The 15,124-nt window shown below is 39.9% G+C and overlaps 1 protein-coding gene across 3 annotated transcripts in view; it reads right to left on the bottom strand.

Annotated features, from left to right (window-relative positions):
• RBMS3 (RNA binding motif single stranded interacting protein 3) overlaps positions 1–15,124 on the bottom strand; it is a 723,800-nt gene that overhangs the window by 319,738 nt on the left and 388,938 nt on the right. For all 3 annotated transcript variants that reach the window (XM_086742736.1, XM_086742737.1, XM_086742738.1), the window contains one exon: positions 12,830–12,888. In XM_086742736.1, coding sequence (XP_086598862.1) covers positions 12,830–12,888 — 59 coding nt within the window. The remainder of the gene's footprint in view (positions 1–12,829; positions 12,889–15,124) is intronic.

Here is a 15,124-nt window from a genome sequence, read left to right as displayed (position 1 = left end):
GAGAAAACGCAGCAGAGTCACAAAACAGAGGCTTACTAATCCCAGCAGCCTCAGAAGGATTTATTGCATGGCATACATCCCTCTCCTTGAAGTGCAACTATTTTAACAGTAAGAGCCCAAGAAAGTAGAGCATGCCAAGCAGTAGCTATGCAATTCTTTCTGATGTAAGAATTCAAATTCACCCAACCTGATAAATATGTATCTGTCTCCAAAACTCAAGGCATATTTAATGCCCATTCCATGATTTGCTTCTCTAATAACTATCCATACTAGCAATTACATTTGTTTTTACTAAAAAGGAAATAACTATTAAGATAATGAGCAACAAATAAACAAAAAATAAACACCAACATTTTGAACACTGATTTTTCCTCATTTTAGGGGCTTTTTTAAAAGATATGTCCTACCAAGTATGAGCAATTTACCCCACAATTTACTGTGAGGTGAAGTGACAAGAGCAACAAAGACACCTCAGGCAAACCAGGTCACTCAGACTTTTTCTTGCCGTTTCATGATTAAAACCTTTCCTTTCTGCAGAATGACATGCTTGGTTGGTTAAATATGCAGGCAATTAACACAGAGATAACATGCATTTAAATGGAGGATCCATTGACCCCCATCTCCTGGCTGCAACCTTTGCTCTGAAAGCAGACAGCTTAGCAAAAATATTCAATTAATAAAAAGCCATGAAGGGCAACAAGTCCATTTTAATTCATTTAAAAATAAATGGTGTTTACTGCTCCATATTTAATAAGTTAATAAACAACAACACCACGACTAATACCGCAAGCAACAAGGGCATGTGGCTGAAAGATCTTTATAGAGATCAAATTAAAAAAAAAAAAATAATAAATTTCTGGTTTTCTCCCTTGTCTAGAATAAAACAGGTTGTTCTATGAGCATGTGAACAAAGCCTGTTTTATACATTTGACCTCTATTTTTCCTGCCTCTGCCTACGTCCTATCCCAACTGCGACACTACAACTTGCTGCAGTAACTCAAATTCCCCACCCCGAGTATTTCTTACTGCTTCCACCCTCTTCTCCAACACCAATACCCCTCTCCCAAATTCCTCACTGGGGAAAACCAGTGCAAGCTCTGGCTCCATCACACAACAGCAAGTGGTGATGTACTGTGGTTACTTTATGTGGAGTAAAACTAAATCCACCCTGCACTTCCTTCTATGGGAGCACCGAGTCTCCTCTCCACTCTATGTAGCTGCCCATGTTCTGAAAATTTTTAACTTGCTTGTATTTGAAGTCCCAGTCTTCTAGCATATTTGCTTGAAACTAACCAACACATTGTAAAATTCTACACGAATAAAAAATTTACATCTTGGAGATTCTGAAATTATAAACCAAACTAAGACATGGGTTTTTTTAAAAGAAAAATGGAACCATTTGTAATTTTAAAATCAAACTTGTAATTTGGGGGTCCAGAGAAACCACATATCACACCACTGCCATCTAATGGAAGAAAATATCAGCCGATCATTGGTCCCAAGAAAGACCCAGTTGGACAAAAACTATTTCACCAAGTAGAAGAGTAGTTTCTACCACCCCTAACATGGCCTCCTCCTTTTCTCATACATAAATTTAGCTCTCCTCAAAACATTCTGTGTTGAAAAAAACCTCACTAAATGTTAACCAAATGTATGACTATTCTCAGGAGAGCTGAAAGTCTGGTTTGGGGTTTTCTTTTTTGGAAAATTCAGTATTTGAAAAAAAAATATTATTTAACTCCATTCAAAGTCATAAGATTACTCACAGGACCTAACATTAATTGTGGATACTGGTCTTTTTCAAAGCCTTGGGCTGCAAAGTCCATAAGAAAAGGTTGTCTTTCAATTAAGTTTTGTACAGTACAATTGTTTTACATATCGTTAATTAGCACCTAGAGCTCTACTACTGTATGGCTACTATAAGCTAAACAGATGGAGTAATAATAATGCCAACCAGTTCCTTCCCTAGAACTGGTGTGGGTGGGTTTTTTGCTCAGCATTGAGGGAGCTACATCTTTACTGTCAGAGGTTATGAATTTTCTCCTGCACTGCACATATATTTCTACTCTAGCAATTCTACACCATCTCTAGACAGGTAGCATTCAAATATCCAGAAAGATTTTTAAAAAAACAATGGCATGGTCTATTAGTGTTTTACTTTCACAGTATATTATCTACCAAGAAAAGAGAACATTTACTTAATTCACTTGGGTGAGAGAGTTCTACTCTTCTAAACAAAAGCCAGGGATGTGCACTAATAGGAGAAAACGTGAACAGTGACTTCTCCGATTGCTGGCATACCACAGAAGTGAAGTCATGGTAAATTAAAAGATCTGCTTCAGAGTGGTTCCTGTTGAGTACTCATGTTCAATAAGAGTTAGTCGATGGGATTTATTATCAAATTGTCACTATATCAAGTAAGTGTTTGTTTTGCATGTGCTGTATACTCTAAGAGCACATAAGAGAGTCAGCTCTAGCGGAACTAAAAAGTCAGGCATTGTCCTCGTCTACCTGGGAGTTCCACAGTTCAGCTGCTGCGCTGAAGGTCTTGAGACCAACTTCTCAGTGTAGTACCACTGTTTTGGGAGAGATGACCCATTTGCAAGCAACCAGAGGCCTAACAGATTTACTGATAGACGAGATGCTGTATCATGGCATCAGAGAAAAAAAGTTTAAGCAAAGTGATTCTGCAAGACAGTTGAAAATGCGAACGCATTGCAACAAAGCTTTCAAAGCTGATTATGAGCCACTGTTCAAAGAGAAATAAATTTCCCTTCTACTCACTTCTGTGATATGAAATAGATATTTCCAAGTCTTCTGAGACCACTAAGAGCCTACTAACATCACCCAGTCCCAAAATGCACTTCAAACGCATGCCAAGCTATTGGCAAAGTTTTATACAGACCAATGAATCAAAACATTAATCACTGTGTACAAATGGAAATTTCATTTTTTTTATTTCTCTGGAAGGAAACAAAATTAAACCAATTATTTGCCAGTGATATGGCCGTGCAAATTTTGGAAGCAGTAAATTAAGAATAATCACAGATTAGATATGTCACTGAATACTTGAATATCTTGGGTCTCTTTACGGAAAATATTTGCTAGGCCATGAGTTCATTTATGTAAAGATAATGACCCAGGAAATATTTTCCTTTAATTGCAAAGCAGCCATTTAAGAAACTGTCTGGGGAACTAATTAGAAAGGAGTTTCCTCTGTAGAGGACCCGGCTTCAAACTCAAGAAGCAACTTTTAGAGGACTTGCTTGAGATAGACCACTGTTTAGACGCAGTCAGGAATGTTTGCTGAGGTGCAGCAATATTTTGCAGACATGGAGGTGGGTTTGTCTCCAAGTCCTCACTACGGCAGGGCAGCGGCCAGTACTGGAATGCTCCAGCTATGGTGACTTGCTTGGCGTGACTCATCAAATCCTTTCCTATTTCACTACAGCAGATGTGGAAAGCATTCAAAAACACACAAATAGGAGAATTTCTACCTCCAAGCTAAAACGAAATTTTGCTAAACACTCACACGTTTGCCAAGTCACATATAATGCCTGCTGGCCAACCCCATAGGTGCCAGGAAAATAGTTTACCCAACAGCATCGCATGCTCCTACTGTGTGCTACTGCTTCTTTATGCTGCCTTAACATCCGTAAACACATCATCTGTAAGTTCAAGGGGATAGCTACCTATAGTATACATTTTTACGTGCACTTTTTTCCCCCCATCTACTTTCTGGTAACTTCTTAAAATTATCAAATTTATAAAGCATCATAGTTCATGAGCCTGCAGCTCAAACAAGCTTTCATTTGATAAGGTAGAGTGTGAACTTACAAGAATACACCAGCAAGAGAACAACTTCATGGTTTCTTATTGGCAATTCCTTTCATTTTATTTTGATGCATGTCTGCCTTTAGCGTGCTTAGATGTCTCCTTTAGGTATTTTTCCTAAAGACTTGGCTCCTAGTCTCATATGATTACGTAGTAATACCACTTTTTAATTTTCAAGGAAAGCTTTACTCATAAAAAAAGACAGGAGTGAAAGCAGCATTTCAAAAAAACAGAAAACAAACTAAAGAAATCTTCCGAACCTAACTAAAAAAAAAGTCTCCAAACACTAAAAAATTTAAAATATCAAGTTTATGATCTTCAAATGTATCTCTTGATGTCCAAAAGCCTACCACGGCAAGTTTACTCTTTTTTTGTTTTTCCTAATTGTTTTGAAATGGAGATTGCTGTCTGCTGAAGTAAGTCTGCTGAAGACTTTGTCCTTCTAACTAAGGAGATGTGGATTTATCAGCTGGTCTGCTAACCAAAATGGGCACAACTCAGCACAGAATCAGGACCAGATTGGTTGGAGCTGCTACAGGTCAGTACCGACTGGATCAGCAGAGCCACAGACAAAACTTGCTGAGTGCCTACCCACACTCAGCTTCTACCCAGCCTTCACAAATGCTTCACTGTCAGAAAACCTGCAGAATTAAAATATTCATTTTTTATGGAATTCTGTATTTAATAACTTGCGAACTATTACGCCACTGTTTACATAAACCTTCAGAGTGGACAAAAAAAAAAAAAAAGAAAAGGAAAGAAATGCAAACAAACAAATAAACAAAACTCATGCACAACAAAAAAATCACCACATCTATTGTCTATTCTGGCATCAAAAATAGGATTGATTTATTTTTTACACAAGTCTAGAGTTTCAAAATTAAATAAGTCTGTTTTACAAATTATTTACTTTCTAGAAGATCCATTTCCCCTTGAAGCACGCTGTGCATGCCCTCCTAGCGTGAACAGTTTACAGTCTGTGATCAGGCACAGACCTACTTGGCTGGATTTTTTTTCTCTCTCAAAATGGCAATTCTGAGAATCATAAATAACGCAGCACAGCTATTGCAATTCGAGCTTATTCCCAATAAATAAAATTTATTAACTAAATAGCTTTCTATGAAGCTTAGCTCTTTTTTCAGTAGGTTATTATTCTACATAGACTTGCTACATGTTGCTAGTCACAACCAAATTGTGCCATCTCAAGTACAATGGGATCAGGAATGAATAAATATAAAGTGAAAATGCATAAATTCATATGATCACAAATAAGCTTTAATCTTCACAGAATATGTGGAAAAAATTACTTTCTAAAATGTAAAGTTAAAAATGTATATTGTCTAACATACAAACCGAGGTATAGCTACCATATGCTCATAAGCTTTGTTTATCAGGACTCCAGAGCGGAAGCCTCCATCTCATTAAGCTCCACTGCATTAGGATGCTTAGGCATGTTGGTGAAGTTAAGCAGATGAGTAGCACCACTGACAAGGCAGGACAGACTCCTTTTGGGAGATATGAATCAGCATTTTATCGTGCCATTCCAATTATTTCCAACACTTACAGTAAGTCTCTGGTTATTCCATTTTTGTTACACAAATAAACTCTCAATTTATAAAGCAGGTCACAGTAAATTTTAAGTCCTGGTCTAAAACCAGCAGGGCAACCGAAGAAATAAAATTGTTTGTGATATATGGTGGGTTGACACAGATGACCTCATGGCATTTTTTTTACCATAAACTCACTGCAATTCTAATGACTGCATATCTGCATCCCCAGTTTTCATATTTTAAAAATGAATAGATCATTGCTAACATTTTTCAACAGGAAAAATGTCATAATGAAATATTAAAATTATAAATAGAGTCTCTATAGTTCCTCTCATCATGTTAGGCACATTTCTCTCCCAAGACAAACACTGCTATTCAACAAATCAAGTCATGCATGGTTTGAAAAAATATACATAAAATGAAGAATATGCAGTTCAAGTGTTTGTCTCCTACACATTACTGTGATTCATAGGTTTTATTTATTAAAAAAAAAATTCCCACAGGTGGGATTTTGTACTTTTAGTCATTCTCCCATACTCATCTTCTAAGGTCCTAGCAAAATGCTGAAAATCATATGAGCTCCTGATTAAACGAGGAAGTAAATCTGCATGCATGCAATTAAAGTGTCTGTGAGGGCAGATGCAGATGACAGTAATTCATACTGTAAGAAATGGGCTTGTGTATTTGGCAGATTAACTGTTCTGTATTCCATTGCTATGAGGTATGGAAACTGTACTGTGAAACAACCATTACTCATTCCCTCGGCTCTAAGCACGTAGGTCTATCAAAGGCAAGCCAGTCTGGAGAGGGCGGGGGGCGAGGGCTGGAAAGAGAAGAGTCTACGTGTTTCAGATTAACGCTTCTCTTGAATGGTTTCTTTTATTTCATTTCCCCTACTTTTTAAATTAGCAAATACAGTAGACCCAGAAGGGAAATGCACAAGGGGGAGACCGAAAGAGGGGAGGGAGAGGGAAAACACAAATGCAGCCAGAACTCTCCAACTTGTTCATCAGGGTTTTTGTGTTTGAACATCTGAATGAATCATGTGTCTGTTTTTCATTATTCTCCATATGTGATTGTTCCCTGCTTTGTTCAGTGATTTCTGGTCATTTTGTCATGACTGTGCTTATTTTGTTTTATATATTGTTCTGTTCTATTCCAGGGTGACTGTTGCTTCTCCTCTGCCTCACTTAGCAGTTATGCCACCAACAAAGAGCAATCTGAAAATGAGAGGTTACGTCAAAAGGTTTCCCTAGTGAACTCCCTTGCAGCATATATGATTACTTGAGACCCGACTGCTTAATTCATACCAGGGAGAAATCCTCAGATAACACTGTTCCTTAGCACGACAGGAATGTAGCGGCTATCTTTTTAAAAATCTGAGAAATACTGTAGCATAACTTAAAGTTCATTGCAGTGTTTTCCTTGTTTTTCTGAGAGGAAACTTAACACTTCTTGCTAAGCAGTAGCCCATTTTAACAGATCTGCACATTGACACGTGGGGTATTTGAAATAATTTATTTGCTATCTTAACTGTTTTCCACTTTCAGCTCTACTCTATACTTTGGTCAACACAGAAATGACACTGAAATAGATTCTGAAATCTCCAATCATGTGATAACTTCTTCTACCATCTCCTTGAATTTAATCCACCTTACTGCACTGCAGAGACATCACAGGATGATGTGTCCATTTAATAGGATATCTCACGCTTTAGAGAAGGTGAATGAGATTCTAAAGACTAGAAAGGGACAAATGAAATGCCTGGTTTTTTCTCCATTTTGTTTGGTTTTTGAAAGGAATGAATGCAGGTCCCAGCGATTTAGAGACACTGTAACCTACTTTCAACTTCTGGAAAAAAATCTTAGAGCAAGTAGTCATATTAACTCATTCACAGACCCCCAAAGGTAACATGTAATTAGTATCATGCAGCATAAATTTAGCAAGAATAAATAATATAACGTCATACTTCCATCTAGAAGTAGGAAACTAGTCTTATGGATAAGTAAGTACTATGTATTTTAGTTAAACCTCCGTTGCCTCTCGTAACTTGAGCAGATAGAAGAAATATGATCTAGCTAAAAGCGCTGTGATGTAGGTGCCAAACTGATTAGCGGATTTAAAAAAAGATGTTCTCAATGGCGCAGTGTTGCACTACCCGGTGTACTGCAAAGGTTTCCTCAAAAGTCATCCCCAGGTCTGTTATTATTCAGTCTTTTCCAAATTATCTTGTCCAGCGGATTAGAGAAATCATTTATTAACTCTGAAGAGGATACTGAAGAGCTAAGTGCTGCAAGCACTCCGGAGACTTAAGATCTGAGAATAATCTTAGCAAATTAAGGAGTAGCTGGGAAAAACAGGATAAAATTCAATACAGACAAATGAAAAGTACTAGCCTTAGGAGGGAATAATCAACAGCACAGAGCACAGCACACAATAAGGAATGCCTGGCTGGCAGCAGCGCTGGAGAAAAGAATAACAGAACCAGGGGCTGCAGCAAATCTCTTAGCATAAATCAGCGCTGCTGTTCTCATGCAACACCCTGTGCCTCAGAAATATATCTATACTTTAAATATACATAGCTATTTACATGGATATATCAATAAAGAGGAGAGTCATGTGATCACAGACAAGACAAATGAAATAACTTCTCCACACACATTGGAAACGGCAACATTTAGGCCATCTGACATTCTGTGCCCGGCTCTCAGGTCTTCGAGTAAGAAGTGAGCTAATTAGAGAGACACCAGCAAAGTGCAGTATAATAAGAAAATGAAAACAAATTGCCTTTAACAAAAAAGTGAAAGAACTAGTGCTTAGTTGCAGGAAAAGATACGAGAGATGCATAGCAGTCTTCAAATATATATGTTTGCTGCAAAGAGAAAAGAAATAAACAGTTCTGCACGTCCATTGGGGATAAGAAAAGAAGCAATAGGCTTAAATTGCATCAAGGGAGATTTGAGTTAGACATTAGGAAACACTTCATTACAGTGAGGAGAGAGAGCACTATCACAGATTGGAGGAGCTGGAGGAATCTCCACTGCTGGAGGCCTTTGAGCACAGCTTAGAGAAACACCCCTCAGCAGCGGGTTAGAGCTGAGCCTGCCCCACGGCACAGGCCTGGACCAGCTGACCTCTTCAGGTCCCTTCCACTTCTGATTTCTTTTTCCTTTTTCTTTTTTTTTTTTTTTGGCAGCCTTACCAAAGAGGAAGGAAATTGTACTCAGCATTTAAAGCAGCAAAATGTCTATTCTTTTTATGCCACAAAGCATACTCTTAATAAATTCAATTACATATATGATCTTTTAATGGCACCACTTATGTCATAAAGATCCATCTCTGAAAATACAAATAAATACCTCTGCCCCACAGTGTAATACAACAGCGTGAAAGCAAACTTTTACAAAATTCCAACTCACTGTTATATGGCTCCTACTACAATAATCTCAAAGCTAGCTACAATATAAAGAACACCAAACCCAGATGTTTTTCTTTCTTGAAATTCTATCATTCATATTCTTTACAATCTTTTCACTTCACATTTCGTGTTTCACAAACAGGTCCATTCCTTTCCTTGTTTACTGATGGAAATGGGAACAGAAGGAAGTTCTGAACCCACAGCATCACATCTGTGGAGTGGTTACAAGTCGAGCATGCATTTAAAAACAAAACAAAAAGATAAGGATAATCATGGAGCACACTTCCTCCAGATTCTCTCCACCAGCCTTTAGAAACCCAGCTGAAGCATCTATGCTGACAACACAGTGGTCTCAGACAACTAAGATCAGTGGAGACAAATTTCTCTCTCCAATGGACTTCACCTCATCATTCTACATACAGCCCAGTTCAAATCCAACTCCATCTGCTTGATTTGTGTTGCCATTCAGATGGACAAATTTCAGGAAAAAAAAAAAAGAAGAAAAAAGGATGGAGTTGACACATGAGAGAACAGAGACTGTCTCAGTCTTGTATGGTAGTGCGAAGGGGGACAAGGAAAGTCTGAGTTGGGAGTGTAAGACAGTGGCCCCAGGGTAACCCCAACCCACCTGATCACAGACTTCCTATTTCTCATCCCTCACATTAGCAGCTCAGGCCCCTCCAGGGGCCTAAGCCCCAACTCCTTCCTGTCCCAGAGCCCCATCCCCAAATGCTGCTACCTCAAAGCCCTTCCTAACTCACTGCAGCACTCTTCTTGTTGAGCCAGCTCATAGCCCATTCAATCCACTCAGCCTCTTTGTAGCCCCACCATGCTGCAAGTTTTCCTCTCCTTACAACTCCCCATGCTGCAGCTTGCCTCCAAAACCCACATCTCCTAGCCATGCAGCAGCCAGTATCAGGCAGATCCATCACGTCCTGGCTTTGAAACTGCTGCACCCCAGCCATCCTGCCAGGGCTTTCTGCAGTTGGCCCAGCCCATCTTCCCATGAGGGAATTCCTTCGTAATACAATCAAAACAAAAAATAGCCCCCAAACCCAAACCAGGTCTTGTTCCTGGTGTAATATTCAAAGGAATACAGACAGAGCAATGTTATCAGAAGTCTGCTGGAACAGTGCTCGAAGTAAAGAAAGTGCACGTCCAGAAAACGCATGGCAGTACCACTTCTGATGATGGCCTGTGACCATTTGGGTTGGTGGAGTTTTCTAAGACTAGAACTGCAGTCTTCCAGCCTATTTTTCTCTTGAGTGGCTATTGAATGCTGTTATGGCAGGTAATAGGTAAAGGTACACACTTCTACATACTGCAAGAAGTTTGCCCCATCTTGTAACTTGCCCAAATGTCTTTCTCTGCTGCTTCTCTTCACACCCTATCTGGCCACTTGTGATATATTCCTGTACTTCAATGTTTTTTTTCTTTTTACTAATTCATATAGAAATGCAGTCCAGAAGGCGCTTCTTACCAGAAGAACTCACTCTAGTAGACCTTATTACTCCAAAAGGATTCTGTACACCACTAGTGTAAAGTTACAGTCACTACAGAGTCAACAAGAAAAGCTTATTTAGGTAGGTCAGGGATAAAAGAAAGACCAGGGAGAACGTGGGCCCTCTCTGGAAGGAAATGGGACATCTAGTTACCCAGGACATGGAGAAGGCTGAGGTACTCAGTGACTTTTTTTGCCTCAGTCTTCACCAGCAAGGGCTCTAGCCACATCGTCCAAGTCACAGAATGCAAAAGCAGGGACTGGGAGAATGAAGAACTGCTTGCTGTAGCAGAAGATCAGGTTTGAGACCATCTAAGGACCCTGAAGGTGCACAAGTCCATGAGACCTGATAAGATGCATCCATGCGTCCTGAAGGAACTGGTGGATAAGGCTGCCAAGCCACTGTTCATCCTATTTGAGAAGTCGCGGCTGTCCAGTGAGGTTCCTCACTGACTGGAAAAGGGGAAACATAACCTCCATTTTTGAAAAGAGAAACAAGGAAGCCTCAGGCAACTACAGGCCAGTCAGTCTCACCTCTGTGCCTGGCAAGATCATGGAGGAGATCTTCAAGGCACATGGAATATAAAGAAGTGATTGGTGACAGTCAACACGGCTTCACTGAGGGCAAATACTGTCTGACAAATCTGGTGGCCTTCTATGACAAGGTTACAGCATGGGTGGATAAGGGAAGAGCAACTGACATCATCTACCTGGACTTGTGTAAAAGCATTTGACACCGTCCCGCATGACATCCTTGTCTCCAAACTGGAGAGATGTAGATTTGACAGATGGACCACTCAGTAAATAAGGAATTAGCTGGATGGTCGTACTCAAAGAGTTGCAGCCAACAGCTCGATTTCCAAGTGGAGACCAGTCACAAGTGGTATTCCTCAGGGGAGAGAATTGGGACTGGTGACATTTAACATCTTTGTTGGTGACATGGACAGTGGGATAGAGTGCACCCTCAGCAAGTTCACTGACGACACCACGCTGTGTGGTGCCGTCGACATGCTGGAGGGAAGAGATGCCATCCAGAGGGACCTTGACAGGCTGGAGAGGTGGGCCTGTGCCAATCTCATGAAGTTCAACCAGGCCAAGTGCAAGGTCCTGCACATGGGTCAGGGCAATCCCAGACACAGATATAGGCTGGCCAGAGAATGGATTGACAGCAGCCCTGAAGGAGAAGGACTTGGAGGAACTGGGGGATGAGAAGCTCAACATAAGCCAGCAATGTGCACTTGCAGCTCAGAAAGCCAACCGCATCCTGGGCTGCATCAAATGAAGCACAGACAGCAGGTTGAGGGAGGTGATTCTGCCGCTCTGTTCCACTCTTGTGAGACCCCACCTGGAGTACTGCATCCAGCTCTGGAGCCCACAACACAAGAAGGACATGGACCTGTTGGAGTGGTTCCACAAGAGGGCCACAAAAATGATCAGAGGGCTGGAGCACCTTTCCTATGAGGACAGGCTGAGAGAGTTGGGGCTGTTCAGCCTGGAGAAGACGAGGCTTATAGCAGTCTTCCAGTACCTAAAGGGGGCTTCTAATAAAGATGGGGAGAAGCTCTTTAGCCGAGTCTGTTGTGACAGGACAACGGGTAACGGTTTTAAAATAGAGGGAAGTAGAGTCAGACTGGACATAAGGAAGATTTTTTTTACAATGAGAGTGGTGGAACAGGTTGCCCAGAGAGGTGGTGGATGCCCCATCCCTGGAAACATTCGAGGCTAGGCTGGACAGGGCTCTGAGCAACCTGACCTGGTTGAAGATGTCCCTGCTCTTGAAGGTGGGTTGGACTAGATGACCTTTAAAGGTCCCTTCCAACCCAAACTATTCTATGATCCTGTGATTTTAAAGCACAGCTTCTCCCCTATAGACCTGATAGCTCTTCAGACTGGTAAATAAATAACAATTCTAGTCCTGAGATACTACTAGACATGCTAGTTAATATTTATCTTGGCAAACATAGCTATACACACACAGACACGAAACATACTGTATTTTGCTAAAAATGTTGTCATACATTAGCAGAAAAATTAAGAACATAAAACTGGAAGGGGAATTATTTTTATATCTTGGTTTTGCAACTTCTGGATCTATTTGTGTCATAGAGAATATTTTCTTCTTCCAACAGCGTACACAAAGACTTTATAAAAATAGAAAAATTAAACCAGGATTTGCTTGGGAAACTTTTCCCAAAGGTTTCTCATTTTTATATAGGAAATCAATTTGCATCACTGATGATATCATTCAAATCAGACAGCACTATGTGGTTAGAAGGTAATTTACTTTTCTGCTGAAGCAATTTGATACTTGTTCTGATTTGTGATTTTCATTTTGTTTGTTAATGAAAAAAATTAATGAGCAATGTTACTGGAAACACAACTCAAAGCTTTGGCATTATTAAATATATTTGTAATATACCGTACATTATGTTGATTGCACAGTTGGAGCCAAAGCCTTGGCAGTCAAGCCACCAGTCAATCATTCAAACAGACAATGAACTCACAGGGTGGACATTTTGCACGTACCTTTGCACTGATTTGTGTTTTTGTCAAGAATTGCCTTTGTGGATACAATTTTCCCATACCTATGGAGAAAACAAAAAATAGAAATACATTATATGTATGTTATTATATTTTAATAACATACAAAGTTATTTTTGCACACATATAACACACATACTAGGAAGAGATGTAGTGCTCCTGAAAAATGTTTGCCTGGTGTTCCTGAAGAGGTTCCTTCTACCACCGCAGGTCAACAAACACCTTCAGAGTTCACCTGAAAAGCACTGGTCATTTGCCATCTCTGGTCACTGTGCTGCACTATCAGCATAAATGCCAGTTATAGCAAGAACTTTAAGACATCAGGACTAGTAAAGATGTTTCTTTGGTAAAATTAATTAGGTTTTCTTAAAAAAATATTTTTTATTTTTAGTTGCCAAAGATGATTTGTTTTAATACAGATGGACCAGATTCCTCCAGGATTAACAAAAATGCAGGAGGTATGGTCATTTACTTACATACATGCACACATAACTGTGGTCATGTGTGCATCCGTGCCTGTGCATGTACACTCTAAACATCTGGTTTAGGTAAACAGAAGCTTTGAGGTGAAGGTGCATCTCCTAACTCTTTCCAAGACTAATGTTAATACTTATTTGAATTTACGTTGCCTCCCATAGATAGCACAGCACTGCACCACAACTTGATACTTAGCATGATGAAGAGGGAATTCAGGCGGCTACAACTTGTTGCATTAAAAGCAGATAGACTACAAAACAGGTATCTCTCTTTATCGCAGAGGTTAAGACTAAAAATACAGACTTACTATCAAGTACCACAAAACGCTGATAAAAGATCACAGAAGATCTTAATTTATGGCTGAATATAAGATTTCAGGACAATAAGGATAATATTTTTATTTCTCAAGTCACTGATATGCCTTGGTGTCTGCTTCACTGAAGATAACTTGCTCTAAATGTCCTTTCCCAGATTGTTTTTTTGAAAGTGTTACTGGTGCTCTGATAGACTGAGCTCTCATTTGGAAGAGTCTTCTATGGAATGCAACTTTTACCATCAATGAAGGACATATTACTATAAAAGATTCTCAAAATTGTATCTTCTAATGGCAAAGCAACACCCATGGAAAATAACCAACAGTTCCTCAATTATAAACCACTGAAACGCATGGGAGACCAATTTTTCTTTGGTTAATCTTTATTAACAGCAATATAAATTCGGTGTTAATAACTTCTACTTGAAGTCCAGAAACCAGGATGTGGAAGACCTTGCTGCAACTCCCTTCTGCGCCTCAGGAGGAAACCCATGTCTCCACCTATACAGAAAAGGACTATAAGGGCAGCTAGAGCACTGTACTACATATTCAAGGCCACACTATTCTCTGTCCTATCATTCTGTAAACATACCCAGTAAACTTGGGGGGGGAGGGGGGAAAGACAAAAAAGACAGACAGGGAGCCAAAGAGGGAATGGTACCACCACTCACCACTCACAGGGGAAAAGGGACCTTTGGGTTTCAGTCTAGGACCCAGCAAACACTTCAGTGTCTCACGAAGAGGGAGTAGCACCAACTAGAAAGACTGGGAACAGCCTGTCTCAATATATTGCTTGGTACCAGTAAAGAAGATTTGAGGCAATTTTGTGCCCGACAAAGTTCTCAGTTGAAGTTTCCACACTGAGAGTGACACGTAACCACTCAGCTTTAGATAAAGGCTACTGTCTCTCCATCTTCCTTTACTCTGTTTTCGTGACTAATGCAAAGTGAGACTTTCCATTTCACTGTTTTTCCTTTCCCTAAGAACCCGCAAAAACATTTGTTTCCACTTGACTTTCATTTTAGGGAGGAAAAACACACTTTACTTTGTTTAACTCCAGACTTAAACCAGTCAGAAGGAGGGCAAACTGACCTAAAGGCATTAACAGTTTGCACGATATAAGCTGAGCCTCAATTCAGCTATCTTTCAGAAACCAAAAAAATCACAGAAGCTTTCCTCCCCTCCACACCCTGTACTTCTTTTGCTGGCTCTGTAGACAGGCAAGATTTTGTGCTCTGAAGGCAGGTGTAATCCATTGTGCGCCCCACCATGATGGGTACATGGGCAGGTAGTTGTTGGTCTATTTTGCCATAGCCGGCTCCCCTCCAAAAACATACATAATCAATTTAATGTCAACCATGAGATCACATGGTTTACTAACCTCAGGTTTTTCCAGAATTGGGTCCTTTATACTCACTTATGTTCCACTTAGTTTTATAATTCTTCATGGTAATACCTAAAGTTGACTTTGGCCTTGAAGACATTGGAGC

Source organism: Chlamydotis macqueenii, chromosome 2, assembly GCF_036417535.1.
Source record: "Chlamydotis macqueenii isolate bChlMac1 chromosome 2, bChlMac1.mat, whole genome shotgun sequence".
Lineage (NCBI taxonomy): Eukaryota > Metazoa > Chordata > Aves > Otidiformes > Otididae > Chlamydotis > Chlamydotis macqueenii.
This window is presented reverse-complemented; position numbering and strand designations above follow the sequence as displayed.